This window comes from Cuculus canorus, chromosome 18 (genome assembly GCF_017976375.1).
Source record: "Cuculus canorus isolate bCucCan1 chromosome 18, bCucCan1.pri, whole genome shotgun sequence".
Lineage (NCBI taxonomy): Eukaryota > Metazoa > Chordata > Aves > Cuculiformes > Cuculidae > Cuculus > Cuculus canorus.
Genome location: NC_071418.1, coordinates 12,878,021 through 12,892,177, shown reverse-complemented (window position 1 = coordinate 12,892,177; position 14,157 = coordinate 12,878,021). Strand labels below are relative to the sequence as shown.

The 14,157-nt window shown below is 51.1% G+C and overlaps 1 protein-coding gene across 1 annotated transcript; it reads left to right on the top strand.

Annotated features, from left to right (window-relative positions):
* The first annotated feature begins 599 nt into the window (after positions 1 to 599).
* On the top strand, positions 600 to 2,411 carry LOC128854017 (GTP-binding protein Rhes-like). Its single transcript, XM_054083585.1, has one exon. It carries the CDS (start codon positions 862 to 864, stop codon positions 1,486 to 1,488), a length of 627 nt encoding a protein of 208 aa, XP_053939560.1. The 5' UTR covers positions 600 to 861; the 3' UTR covers positions 1,489 to 2,411.
* The last annotated feature ends 11,746 nt before the right edge of the window (positions 2,412 to 14,157 follow it).

Below are 14,157 nucleotides of genomic sequence, written 5' to 3'. Positions count from 1 at the left end.
CCAGGTCACAGTCGGCGTTCCTAGCCCCAGTTGCTTGGTTCACGCTCATGGAGATGACTCCACATTGTTTTCAGGGAGATTTTACTTTCCCCTCAGGTTAAATATCTCATAAAATAACAGAATAACTGAGTGCTGAATGTGACGGTTGGGGTGCATGGGTTTCAGGGAGATCTTATTTCCCCCCTCAGGGCAAACATTTCATGGGCTCACAGTAGAGTTGGGCACATTTGCAACAAGCCTGTCCGCAAACACGTCCCCAGCCCCAGATAAGTGCAAGAAACTCTGCATGTGACCACTCAGCCCCTGCCATGTCTGGCCATGAGACACCCAATGTATCTGGGACACCCACCATATGGTCGGCAAGCCCATGCCAAGAAACACACATTAATCTCCAGGGAGGACAAAAGGGCAGGACAGCTCATGCAGCATGACAGCTACATTGCTGACGGCTCTCCGGCATCACCGGCAGCGGCGGGCAATGCAAGCACAATGTGCAATGTAGCGCGGTGCTCTCCAGGGTTGGACTGGCTTTGCAGGACTGAGCTCTGCGGATTGGCCCGGAGCACCCCACTCTCCTCCCTCCCTCCCTACCCTCCTTCAGCACTCTCAGCCCACAGAGATTGGACAGCCTGGCGCCACATGGTAGAGAAGAACCAGGATAAAAGAAGAGCTGGACTTCAGGACTTGTAGCGTCTGCGGCAGAACAGCTGGGAAGTAGTTTGCAGGGAGGTGGCATCAAACTTCCATAGCAGCTACAAGCCAGGGGAGGACAAACAGACGGACACCAGGACTGCGGACACCCACGGACGTACGTGGAGTGAGCACCAGTTGCGGAGCATTCTGTCCCCTCTGCACCCAGCCATGTCCCTGGGAGTAAAGGAGAAGAACCACGTGCGGTTGGTCTTCTTGGGCGCCGCTGGAGTGGGCAAGACAGCGCTCATCCGCCGCTTCCTGATGGATACCTTTGAATCCAAGCACCGGCGCACGGTGGAGGAGCTGCACAGCAAGGAGTACGAGGTGAGTGGGAACACGGTCAAGGTGGAAATCCTGGACACCAGTGGCAGCTACTCCTTCCCAGCCATGAGGAAGCTTTCAATCCAGAACAGCGATGCTTTTGCCCTGGTCTATGCTGTAGATGATGCCGAATCCTTTGAGAGCATCAAGAGTCTGCGGGAGGAGATCCTGGAGGTGAAGGAAGACAAGTTCCCTCCCATCGTGGTGGTCGGCAACAAGGCAGAGAGCGGCAGTGAGCGGCAGGTGCCGGTGGAGGACGCCTTGTCACTGGTGGAGCTGGACTGGAACAGCCGCTTTGTGGAGACGTCAGCCAAGGAAAACGAGAATGTCCTGGAAGTCTTCAGAGAGCTGCTGCAGCAAGCTAACCTGCCCAGCCGGCTCAGCCCTGCGCTCTGCAAGAGGAGGGAGACGTTGCCCAAGCAGCAGGCACTGAGGCCTCCCATGAACAAGACCAACAGCTGCTCGGTGTGCTGAGCCGGCCGGCCAGGGCTGGCAGGAAGGCACTGGCAGCAGCGGCACTGGCTGGAAACTCAGGTGGGCTGGGTGGGGAGAGGCGCTGCCTCAGCCAAAACTAGCCTTGCTACCTCCCACCTCTTCCCTCCTCTTCCCCACCCAGCCTGCTGGACCGGTGACTTGGAGATGACAAGGAGGAGGGACTTGGAAGGGATGCTGGTTGCTGGAAGGGTAAGGGGACAAGGCAACTTCCCAAAAAAGCAGGAGGTGGACCTGGAAACAGGCCCTTGGTCAGCCAGCATGTTGCATCTGTGCTGTGGTGAGCTGGCAGGAAGGCAGGCAGCTCATTGCATGCTAGGAAAGGGGAACACACAATAGGACTTTGGCTGTGTGCATTCGGAAGGAGATACGAGCATCTGTGCAGCTGTATCGCACCCGCTGGTGCCGCTCTCCCAGGTCTCATTCAGGTCCTGTGTCACCTTGCCCCAAGCACTTGCACTTATGACCTCCTGACATGGCTACGGTTACAGCGACAGATCCAGTGTCCAAAGTAGTTTTGGTTTTGTTCCTGAGGTGGGTGTGTAGAGCATGCAGTAGGGCAGCCTGTGCATCTCTTCAGTTTTCTTATTTCTATCTTTTTTTTTTTAAGCATGCCCAATAAACACGTTGTTGCAAAGTGGAGCTGGAAAACTTCTGGGCTTCTTTCTCCTGATCTTCAAATGTTGAAGTGCTTGATATCACTGGTTTATGCTCAGACTCTTTATCACTGTGTTTGCTTTCCCTTCTCCATGCTTCATCCCTATCCCAAGTGTTGCAGCACCGGAGGAGCCTCCTCAGCTCCCCAGGTTCCCCTGGCAGTGTCAGGACATTTGATGTGATGATTGGGCTGACAATTTAACCACTGAAGTTTTTACCAAATATGAGTACCTAAAAATAAAATAGCTCATGTCCAAGTAGACAAAAGAACAATAGGCTGATCCATTGAAATAAAAACCATAAACACATTAAAAGGAGATAATAAAAGAAGTGGGAGAAGAGCACAGAAGGGCTTTATTTACTGTGCTTCAGCATGTACTGCACTGATTTACTCTCCTCTCACACAGCCCATCCTTGCTCTAATGAGCATTTCATGTGCTCAGCAGCCGTACAAACAGCATAAATAAAGATATTAAAGCTTGGTAGATTAAAGAGTCATCCACCCTGGTCCAGACCCAAGGGAGCTGGGCAATTTGTGGCCCACAGCTTTCAGAACCGCAGCCATAAGATGGGCAGGGTGGCACAGGATTGCACCCAGTGGTCCCAACCTCTTCCTGACATGGACAGAGGAGGAGAAGGTGCTAGCAGGGAAAGCCCAGCCTCCCTGAGGGGTGAGGTGGTGTGGGGTGTGGTGACAAAGTCCTGTCTTTGGCTCAACCTGCCTTGGGAGAAAGAAAAGGTTGGGTCCCTAACAGGACCGGCAATGAGACTGGTGTCCAAAACTAGCCAGTACACAACGGTTCCCCGTGGGGTTTTGGTGATGCACCTTCACTCACCCCCATGAAGCTGTTGCTGGAGTTCACTTTGGCAGAGCCTCCCCAGGCTCAGGCTAGCGGAGCCCCGCCAAGATGCCGTGGGGCCGTGGGGCATCCCACCATCGGCTTCCCTGGGCAGAGCAAGAATCCTGGGGCGCTTCAGGATCCCTGCTCACAGCCAGACCCAGCCCAACACCGGTGGGGTACAGCAGCTTCTGGTCCAGCAGTGCTGGCTGAGATGCTGGAGCTGCAGAAGCTGCAGCACCTGAGATGCTGGGGGTGCAGGGACCCTCTTGACGGGCCCACCTACAGTTGTCCCTGCAGGACTAGGCTCCAGAACTGCCTGGAGCCATTTGGAGGAGCACATCCAGCCACATTCCCAATGCCTGGCTGCATTGCACAGCCTCCCGGGCCACCCACAGCCCCACTGCCCCGCAGATCATAGAATCATAGAATAGTTTGGGTTGGAAGGCACCTTAAAGATCATCCAGTTCCACCCCTTGTCATGGGCAGGGACACCTCCCACTGGATCAGGGGCTCCAAGGCCCATCCCATCTGGCCTTGAACACCTCCGGGAATGGGGCAGCCACATCTTCCCTGGGCAACCTGGATGCTGGAAGGGTACGAGGAGAGGGCAACTTCCCAAAAAAGCGGGAGGTGGACCTGGAAACTGGCCGTTGGTCAGCCAGCATGCTGTACCTGTGCTGTACTGAGCTGGCAGAGAGGCAGGCAGCTCCTTGCATGCTAGGAAAGTGGAACAAATGCAGAGGGAAAGAGGCTCAGGGGTGGTGGGCAGAGATGCTGTTGGGATGGAGGGCAGCGCTCTGCAGCCCTTCAGTTCCTCATCTGCAGCATTCCCCCACCTTATCCTCCCCCGAGCCATTGTGGGTTTGGGTAGTTTTGTAATACTCACACGAAATCTTGGTGGGAGGTGATTATCCAGGATTAGGTACAGCTGCCTCACTTAGATGCTGAGCTTTGTCCAGGACAAAAGCATTTTAGACATCATCTTCCCGTGGCTTTGAGCAGGATGCCAGGCAAGGGAGAGCAGTCAGGAGCCTCGGCTTATGCCACTGTGCAAGGCACTGCGTTATGCTGTGGAAAGGTTGTAGAACACCTGGAATATCAAAATACAAATAAAGTGGCGTGGAAAGAGCCCCTGTCCCAGAGGAGCGAGCTGTGACAGAAGGAGTATTGCCCTCTGAGGCAGCGTGAGCCCTTACCCTGGTGTCTGTGCATATCAGTGTGCTGGAACTTGAGCAATGCTTCTCCTGCGCCAGAGCAGGGGTAGGCATAACCTCTCTGCAAATGTGCCAAGTGAGATTAAAAACAGGCAGGTCCTGCATCTCGTGGCCTGAGATGTGGAGGTGCAGTTTGTGTTCAGCCTCTGTTTTAGCCAAAAATGCAGCTCTAAGGGCACTCTCAGGGTAAGTGGGTCCTGCAGGGGAGGCGAAGCCCTACTGAAGGCTAAAGCTGGCTTGGTTCCTGTGTCTCCATACAATGAAGAACTAAACACCCACAGCTCATTTTGTTTTAACAAGTGGCAGCATGTGAAATGGCTTTCCTTTCTCAGACACCAATTACAGCTGCTGAGCACAGCACACCTGAAGAAAGGGAAACTGAGTCTTGGGGAGGGCAGGTGAGGGTGGATGGGAGCGTGTGATAGACTGAGCTGTGCATCAGCTAGACCTGTCTCTGCAAACATCCTGCAGGCACACATCTAACAAGAACAGCACAATCTGCCCTCCTTCTGCTTTCCTTCCCAGGAGGAGGAGGCAGCTGAGGCAGATATTTCATGCTGTCTCTTCAGGGGAAAATCTGAGGAGAGTGGGATCCATGCAAACATCCATTCCTCCCTCTTCCCCTCCAGCTCAGGTCTGCTGTGAAGCATGTGGTTGTCCCCAGTAGGAATGCGGGGACAGAGGAGTAAACTGTAATCCCGGGCACTTCTCTGTGGGTCAGGGGAACAGCAGATGAAAGATCTCTCACCTCTAGAGCAGCTGCTCAAAGCTGTCCAGTGCACAGAAAATCCAGCACATAGAGGGGAAGATCCCTGTGAATGAGGCCAAGGGGAAATCAGGGGCTACTTGGGGCTGGAGGGACATCATCTCCATTTGTTGCATGCTGGAGGCTGCTGCAACACCTCAGGGCACAGGATCCAGGGAAAAGCCTTGGTTGCTTGTGAGCTGCACACAGGCACGATGGCACAACACCACAGTGCCCAGGATGGCATCCGAGGCAGCAGCAGTGCTTGCTCTCCCGATCCCATCTCTGGGACTGGAGAGGTTTCATAGCTGTGGTTTGAGTTTCGCTTGTTTTCTCGTAGCTGAGCTCTTATGCCCATGTGTAAAGGGGCACTGGTACTGGGGAAGGGAGAGAGTGACAGTGTTGAGGGACAACAGGAGAAGGACATGGGGACCCCTGTCCCTGTGGGATGGCCATGGGCGAGCTGTCCTCTCTTCTCAGGGCTGCTCTGTAAACCACAAACAGATGGAAGCAGCAAGGTCCGTGCCAGGACATACACCACTTCTCAGTGCAGCCCCGGCTGGTGCTGAGGTCTCTGGTGCTGCTTTTCTACAATGAAACACTGCAGTGAGCTTGACTCCATGTGCAGAACCAAAGGCTGTTCATTCCACGCCCCCAAATATCAGAAAGATCCAGAACATCTTTCCGTAGCAGTTCTTTTCTTCCCTCTCCTCTGCCCCCTGCTTCACCTAGTCAGACCATTTTAATGCAGATTTGCCTTCAGAGCAGACACCAGCCCTGTCCCCACACTCACCCACGTCACCTTCTGGAGGAGACCTCCGTGTGATCCCTCCTGTTCTGTTCCACATCATGTAGCACATCCCATCAAACCACTGCGAGATGCTCCCACTTAATTTGTGTACACAAACAATCAGGGAGAATCACGATGCCGCCTGTGAGAGCTGCACACCAGTGACAGCCGCTCTGGCCTGCGGCGGGGGCATCAGCTGTGAGACCGTGATGTGCCTAATTGGTGCTGGCTGCTGCAGTTTGCTCAGGTCTTGATTGAGGTAAAGATGTGGCTCAAACACTTAAACCAAGGACACCGAACGAGAAAGCAAAACATTTTAAAATGAAAAGCAGCACTTACTCAGTGAGGGTGTAATTAGCCATATTTGTCTTTAGGGCCTTTTGCTAAGCACCAAGGAAAACAAGCTGACGTACTAAGTGCTCTGGAAAGCGCAAACCTGCCACCCTCCCATCACACGGACCCATGAACCCCATTAGGGCTCTCCCAGCTGGCCCAAGCCAGTCCTGGCAGAGTGGAGAGCTTGCAGATGACACCAAGTTGTGCGGGAGTATCGATCTGCTGGAGGGCAGGGAGGCTGTGCAGGGGGGTCTGGACAGGCTGGATCCAGGGGCTGTGACCAACGGGATGGGGTGCAACAAGGCTCAGTGCTGGGTCCTGCCCTTGGGACACAACAACCCCACACAGTGCTCCAGGCTTGGGGAAGAGTAGCTGGAAAGCTGCCCGGTGGAAAAGGGCTTGATGGTGCTGGTCGACAGTAGCCGAACACGAGCCAGCAGTGACCTTGGACCAGCCACGGTGTGGCCAGCAGGAGCAGGGGAAGGATTGTCCCTCTGTACTCAGCACTGGTGAGGCTGCACCTTGAATACTGGGTTCAGATTTGGGCCTCTGAGTGCAAGAAAGACATTGAGATGCTGGGGAAGGGAACGGAGCTGGGGAAGGGGCTGGAGCACATGGCTATTGGGAGCAGCTGAGGAACCTCAGGCTGTTTAGTCTGGAGAAGAGGAGGCTGAAGGGAGACCCCATCACTCTCTGCAGCTCCCTGAAAGGAAGGTGTAGCGAGATGGGTGCTGGGCTCTTCTCCCAAGTAATGGATGATAGGATGAGAGGAAATGGCCTCAAGTTGTGCCAGCGGAGGTTTAGATTGGATGTTGGGAAAAATTTCTTCACCGAAAGAGTTATCAGGCACTGGAACCCACCCAGTGAAGTGGTTCATTTGTCATCCCTGGAGGGATTTAAAAGACAGGTAGAGGAGGTGCTCAAGGATATGATTTAGTAGTGGACAGTTACAGTTGGACTCAATGATCGCAAAGATCTCTTCCAGCCAAATGATCCTATGATTCTATAACAGTCTTGGCATCACAATCTACAAGAGCAGCACCCTGCCTTGGCGGTCAGTCTAACTAATGCATGTCTAGGACACTGCCTGCTTTCCTTGCTCACACATGCGATCTATCTGCTGACGACGAAGCCATCTCCGTGCAGCGTAGCCCCTGGCAAGCACTACTAGATCTAAGGGTTTGCACTCTCTGTGATACAACAGCAGCACAGAAAGCCTTTTCACCAGCACAAACCTCATCTGAAACTGCTTCCAAGCAATGAACTTTTTAAAATAAAATGGATATCACAATAATACAATATAGACTCATAGAATAGTTTGGGTTGGAAAGGACCTTAAAGATCATCCAATTCCATCCTCTGCCATGGGCAGGGACACCCCCCCCTGGATCCCGTTGCTCAAAGCCCCATCCAACCTGGCCTGGAACCCCTCCAGGGATGGGGCAGCCACAGGTTCCCTGGGTGACCTGGGCCAGGGCCTCCCCACCCTCTTGGTGAAGAAACTCCTCCTTATGTCCAGTCTAACTCCGCCCCTCTGCGGTTTATCCCCATTGCCCCTCGTCCTATCCCCACAAGCCTTTATGAACAGCCCCTCCCCAGCTTTCCTGTAGCCCCTTCAGGTACTGGAGGGTCTCTGCAAGGTCAATTCAAGCCATCAAGTCAATCCTCCCTCAAAAGGGAGGAGTCCCCCGCGCGCCCCCTCCCCCCCCCCCCCCCCGCCCCCCCCGCCCATGGCACCACCACACCAGGAGCATCCAAACCCCTGGAAACAGCCCTGCCCGGGGGAAACAGCGCTGCCCCCCGAGCGCGATCCCCTGCCTCCATCTCCTGGGGGAAACTGGGAATTACAGCCCAGGACAGCTTGGGAAAGGAATTTTCTACTTGAGGTCGGTTTTTTTCGACTGCAAGGAAGGCGGGAATGTCTGAAACCTTCCAGCAGTGAAAGGGGCTCTAGGAAAGCCAGGGAGGGGCTCTGGATCAGGGAACGATTTTACCCTGAAAGAGGGGAGATTGAGATGAGATCTTGGGAAGAAATGCTTTCCTGTGAGGGTGGGGAGGCCCTGGCCCAGGTTGCCCAGAGCAGTGGTGGCTGCCCCATCCCTGGAGGGGTTCCAGGCCAGGTTGGATGGGGCTTGGAGCAACGGGATCCAGGGGGAGGTGTCCCTGCCCATGGCAGAGGATGGATCTTGCCCAGGTGGCCAAGAAGGCCAATGGCATCTTGGCTTGTATCAGAAATGGGGTCACCAGCAGGTCCAGGGAGGTTATTCTCCCTCTGTACTCGGCACTGGTGAGACCGCACCTCGAATACTGTGTTCAGTTCTGGGCCCCTCACCACAAGAAGGATGTTGAGGCTCTGGAGCGTGTCCAGAGAAGAGCAACAAAGCTGGTGAGGGGGCTGGAGAACAAGTCTTATGAGGAGCGGCTGAGAGAGCTGGGGTTGTTTAGCCTTGAGAAGAGGAGGCTGAGGGGAGACCTTATTACTCTCTACAACTACCTGAAAGGAGGTTGTGGAGAGGAGGGAGCTGGCCTCTTCTCCCAAGTGACAGGGGACAGGACTAGAGGGAATGGCCTGAAGCTCCGTCAGGGGAGGTTCAGGTTGGATATCAGAAAAAAATTCTTCACAGTAAGAGTCATTGGGTACTGGAACAGCTGCCCAGGGAGGTGGTCGAGTCGCCTTCCCTGGAGGTGTTTAAGGAACGGGTGGATGAAGTACTTAGGGACATGGTTTAGGGAGTGTTAGGAACGGTTGGACTCGATGATCCAATGGGTCCTTTCCAACCTTGTGATTCTGTGATTCTGTGATTCTGTGAATTGGATGATCTTTAAGGTCCTTTCCAACCCAAACTATTCCATGATTCTAAGAATCTATGAAAAGTGATTCAAGGCAGCCTCCACATTTTTTATGAGGTGGGGAAACAGATGGGATGAGTGTTGCTGCCCCCAAACACACTGTTTACCATACATCTCCTTACAAATGCTCCGAAAAGACAACTTTATGCTCCAATTCCCTTCCCAAACTCCACAAACCCAACACTTTTACCTCAAATCTTCTCAAACTCCCCCTAAATATGATTGTTTTACCCCAAATCCCCTCTCAAAATCCCCCCAAATGCAACTTTTACCACATCTCCTTACAAAAGCCCCCAAAGGAGTTCTTTCGCCCACACCTCAAATCCTGTATTCAGTTCTGGGCCCTCGCAACAGATGGATGTTGAGGCTCTGGAGCATCCAGAGAAGAGCAACGAAGCTGGTGAGGGGGCTGGAGAACAAGTCTTAGGAGGAGCGACCTGGGGTTGTTCAGCCTGGAGAAGAGGAGGCTGAGGGGAGACCTCATCGCTCTCTACAACTGCCTGAAAGGAGAGTGTGGAGAGGAGGGAGCTGGGCTCTTTTCCCAAGTGACAGGACAAGGAGGAATGGCCTCAAGCTGCACCAGGGGAGGGTCAGGCTGGATATCAGGAAAAAAAATTCACAGAAAAGGTCATTGGGCCCTGGCAGAGGCTGCCCAGGGAGGGGGTGGAGTCACCATCCCTGGAGGGATTTAAAAAACAGGTACATGAGGTACTCAGGGACATGGTTTAGTGACAGGAGTGGTTGGACTCAGTGATCTAAGAGGTCTTTCCTAACCTGGTGATTCTATGATTCGATGCTCCTCAAGGCTGCCCAAATAACACCCTTTGACCTGAATGCAGAGCAAACTCAGGTGAATGTGGGCAGGCCTGTTAATCTTGTGTTTAGTGCTGTTCGAGGAACTGAGGAAAGCCCATCCAACCTGGCCTTGACCTCCAGGGAGGGGGCAGTCACAGCTTCCCTGGGCAACCTGGGCCAGTGCCTCACCACTCTCATGGTGAAGAAATTCCTCCTTATGTCCAGTCTAAATCTGCCCCTCTCCAGTTTATACCCATTGCCCCTTGTCCTATCCCCACAAGCCTTTGTGAACAGCCCCTCCCCAGCTTTCCTGTAGCCCCTTCAGGTACTGGAAGGTCGCTATAAGATCTCCTTATATAAGAGCCTCCTCTCTCCAGGCTGAACAATCCCAACTCTCTCAGCATGGTATGAGAAGTGCTTCAGCCCTCCAATCATCTTCGTAGCCCTAAACAGATGAGTTTGTGTCCTGCTTCTTTCCAGCACTGGGTATCCAGGCTTCAGGAAAGACACTGTAAGCTTCTGAATGCTCATTCTTTAATATAACAGGGCTGCTTGTCCAGGCAGAGAGAGGAAAAGTGGGGTTTGTTCTCCTGACCCAAAGTCGTACCACAAGTAGGGAAGCAGCGGTACCTCTTCCCTGGATCCTTGGGAAGGCAGAGGTTCTTCTGGTGCTGAAGGAGGTGGGGAGAGGCTGTGTGGGCCAGCACCATCTCCAAAAAAGCAGGAATCTCCATGCTCCCCTGTGTCTTCCCAGCTTTTCATTACAGCTCTGTTCATCCTTGTTAAGGCTCTGACCTGTTATCACAGAACAGCAAAACCCAGTGTCACCTGTACTGCTAGAAGCCCCCATGTCCCTTGGGAGAAGCTGAGATGCTGATATGTGATTTCCCTGTTTTGCAGACCACAAACGACGGGCCTCTGCCACAAGGTACAGTAAAAAATTGGATAAATCTTGTTACTTGGTATTCCTTCTCTCTCAGATCCTGTAAAGCACAGAAGTCAGACGCTCAACCGATGCCTCTATGGCCCTGCTATGAAAACAGCAAAGTATTTTTAAGAATGCATCAATCACCTGTTATGCCAGGTGGAACACTGATCTAAGTGCACTCTATTGACAAGAACACTAAGGATAACCCCATTTGGAAAATGTGATATTTGGCCTCTATCCTTGTTGAGGATCCAAGTGGAAAATGAGACTTCCTCAGCCATTTCCCCCTAAGCTCACTTCAGAGTAGTCTCCTTTGCTTCTCAGTCAGAGATGGTAAATCTGCAATGCTTTAGAATGCCTGGATTCTATAAAGCAGATTTAAAAATCAAGGTTTGAACTATAAGCTGGCAAAGAACACTATCTTTACTTGGAGGTGTCTATACCAGAAGACACAATCTCTTACCTGTGTATTAGATTCTACTATTTTTGGATACTTTCTCATCCCTTCCCTTTTTCTCCTGCCTCCCCAACTAGGGACACAAGCAAAAGTTATTTACTCCAGTTTTTACTTCCAGTATCTGAAGGAGCTACAAGAAAGCTGGGGAGGGGCTGTTTACAAAGGCTTGTTGGGATAGGACGAGGGGCAATGGGTATAAACTGGAGAGGGGCAGATTTAGACTGGACATAAGGAGGAATTTCTTCACCATGAGGGTGGGGAGGCCCTGGAACAGGGAAATGGTGGCTACCCCATCCCTGAAGGTGTTCAGGGCCAGGTTCGATGGGCCTTGGGCAGCCTGATCCAGTGGGAGGTGTCCCTGCCCATGGCTGGGAGGGTTGGAACTGGATGGGCTTTGAGATTCCTCCCAACCCAAACTATTCTGTGATGAATCTATGATTCTACTCACACTAAGTCATAAAATTCACACTATAAGCATTTAGTGGTTTGTGTTTAATCTCCAATAAATGGTGAGCAAATAGTGTTGTGCTGCAGACCAAGTATTAAGCTTTATTCTGCACCAACCCCAGTGCTGGTCTCTAATGGCAAGTGCTTGAGAGCAGCACCAAGAGATGTCCAAGGCCCCGTGCTGGGCTGCCGTCACTGCTTTGCTGTGCTAGTCCCAAGTGCTCAACTTCACTCCTTGCAGCTGTGTTTCAGAAAAGCCCCAGGAAAAGGTATTTTTACAGATGCCGAAGCACACTGAGGAAATATTTTGAAAGTGCTTCCAGCCACAGTCCCATCTAGGTTATTGTGCAACCTGGAACTCACACCTTAACAGGCAGCTTAAAAAGCAGTTCAGGGAGACAGCACCAAAACATGCAGTAACCACGTGGACTAGCAAGAAATAATGGATATCACAATAATACAATATAGAATCATAAAATAATTTGGATTGGAAAGGACCTTAAAGATGATCCAATTCCAACCCCCTGCCATGTGCAGGGACACCTCCCACTGGATCAGGGGCTCCAAGCCCCATCCAACCTGGCCTTGAACACCTCCAGGGATGGGGCAGCCACAGCTTCCCCAGGCAACCTGGGCCAGTGCCTCACCACTCTTATGGTGAAGAAACTCTTCAATATGTTGAATATAGTTTTAAAACCCCCTTATTGCAGGTTCATTTGTATATATTGATGTTATATAGGAAACCATCAAAAAGCCAAAGCTACCAGGGAAACTTTTTTTAAAGAAAAAAGTATTTTGAGTGTTCCTGCCTATTTCAGAAATGTAACTTGCCTACAAATCAACCAGTTCCTTCTGCGCTTCCTTCTAGTCCTGTCCCTGGGCTCTCCGCCCTACTCCCCAGCTTGCCTCTTCTCCCTCTGCATCCTCCCTTTGACACTGCACACTCAGATGTGTTTGGGAAGTTCATTTATTGAAATGCCCTGATTTATTGAAACAATTCATCACTAAAAACATCACAAGGAATCACAGCTCTTTGCCAATTACCATTCTTCCTATGATCACACTTTGGAATGTGTGATCAACCCAGAAAAGAGAGCTCTAAGTGTGGCTTGGCTACGGGGCTGGTGTTTACCCTCTCTTGGACATTTCAGATATTCTATGCTTGTGCTGAATCTGCCACTGAGAACAAAGATTAAATTTCTAGGTGTGTATATATATGCCTTCACCTGATAGGACACAGAATAATAATCTCAGCCTTTATCAGAAGTCTCCTGCCATCTGCCAGGAGAGAAGGGTTGGGAAGGAGACAGGCAAGTGTCAAGAAAAGGCAGAGTAAGTGGGTCCCACCTGAAATCAGATAAAACAATGAAAAATCTGATATTTCTTTTTCTGCTCCTATGGGGTACAGCCAGTAACACGACAGTAAACCATAAACGCTCTAGTCAAAACAAGGAGATATACTGCAAAAAAATGGAAGAAGAACTCGCTCCTTTCCAACACCATCAGTAACCAGGTCTTTAGTCTGCTTGAATACATTTGTTCAGTATCAGTTAAGAATAAAATAAGTGGGCAAAAGATCGAGGAGATAAAACTACAGAGAAATTACAGAGGAATCTGCCACAGTTTTGGGTATTATTGAGTCCAGTCCCCTGAACAACATGAACACTTTAAACAATAAATGATGTTATTGGGTTGGTGCAAAAACAATTACTGTTTTTAATCATCAACTTCCAGTCTATCTCAGCTCAGAATCAAATTTATCAATCATAATCAGACCCATTACAATCTATGCACTTTTGCCAACAAGAAGTAACTCTGTCTTTTCTGGTAGCATAGAATTCTGGACTGCTGGAACTGATGAATTCTTCAAAGGCATTTTGAGCTGCTCCTTGGTTGTAGAAAACCTTCTGTTGCAGGAAGCTGTTGAGATGCTTGAAAATGTGGTAACTGGTAGGAGAGAGGTCTGGGGAGGGAGCTGGATGAGGGGGAGGTTTGTAGCCCAGTCCATACAGCTTCCGCAGTCATTTGCAAGATAGATAGTTGGGCATTATGAAGGAGAAGAACTGGTCCTTTTCAATGGACCAGTGTTGGGCATTAACATTGCTGTTCTGGGTACATTTTGTGGATTTCCTGTCCTTTTGTCTCTGCTGTGGTGGTTTTGCCAGGATTCAAGGAGTTGTAGTGGATGATTCCACCTGCCGAGCACCAAACAGCGACCAAAACCTTCTTTTGATAAAACTTTCCTTTAGGAAAGTGTTCTGGTGCTTTACCTTGGTCCAGCCACTGCACAGAACACTGTTGGTTGTTGTATAGGATCCACTTTTGGTCACGTCCCAGTGTGATCCAGAAATGGATCATTATTTTTGCAGGAACACAGCACAGAGCAGACTTCATATCGGAGATTGTTTCGAGTTTTGTTCAGGGCATTTGTCAAGCTTTTTTGATTTTCTGATTTGGTGCAAGTGTCAAACAACTTTGGTCAATGTTTAGGAGTTCTGCAACCTCTGGAGTTGTTTGGCACGTGTCTGCTTCAATACTGGTCCCCACTGCTTGTCACCTATCACAGAAGGATGTCCATGGCCTTCCTCAA

Excerpts from the sequence above, each read along its gene's own strand:
- LOC128854017 (XM_054083585.1), top strand. The coding sequence starts at position 862 with ATGTCCCTGGGAGTAAAGGAGAAGAACCACGTGCGGTTGGTCTTCTTG.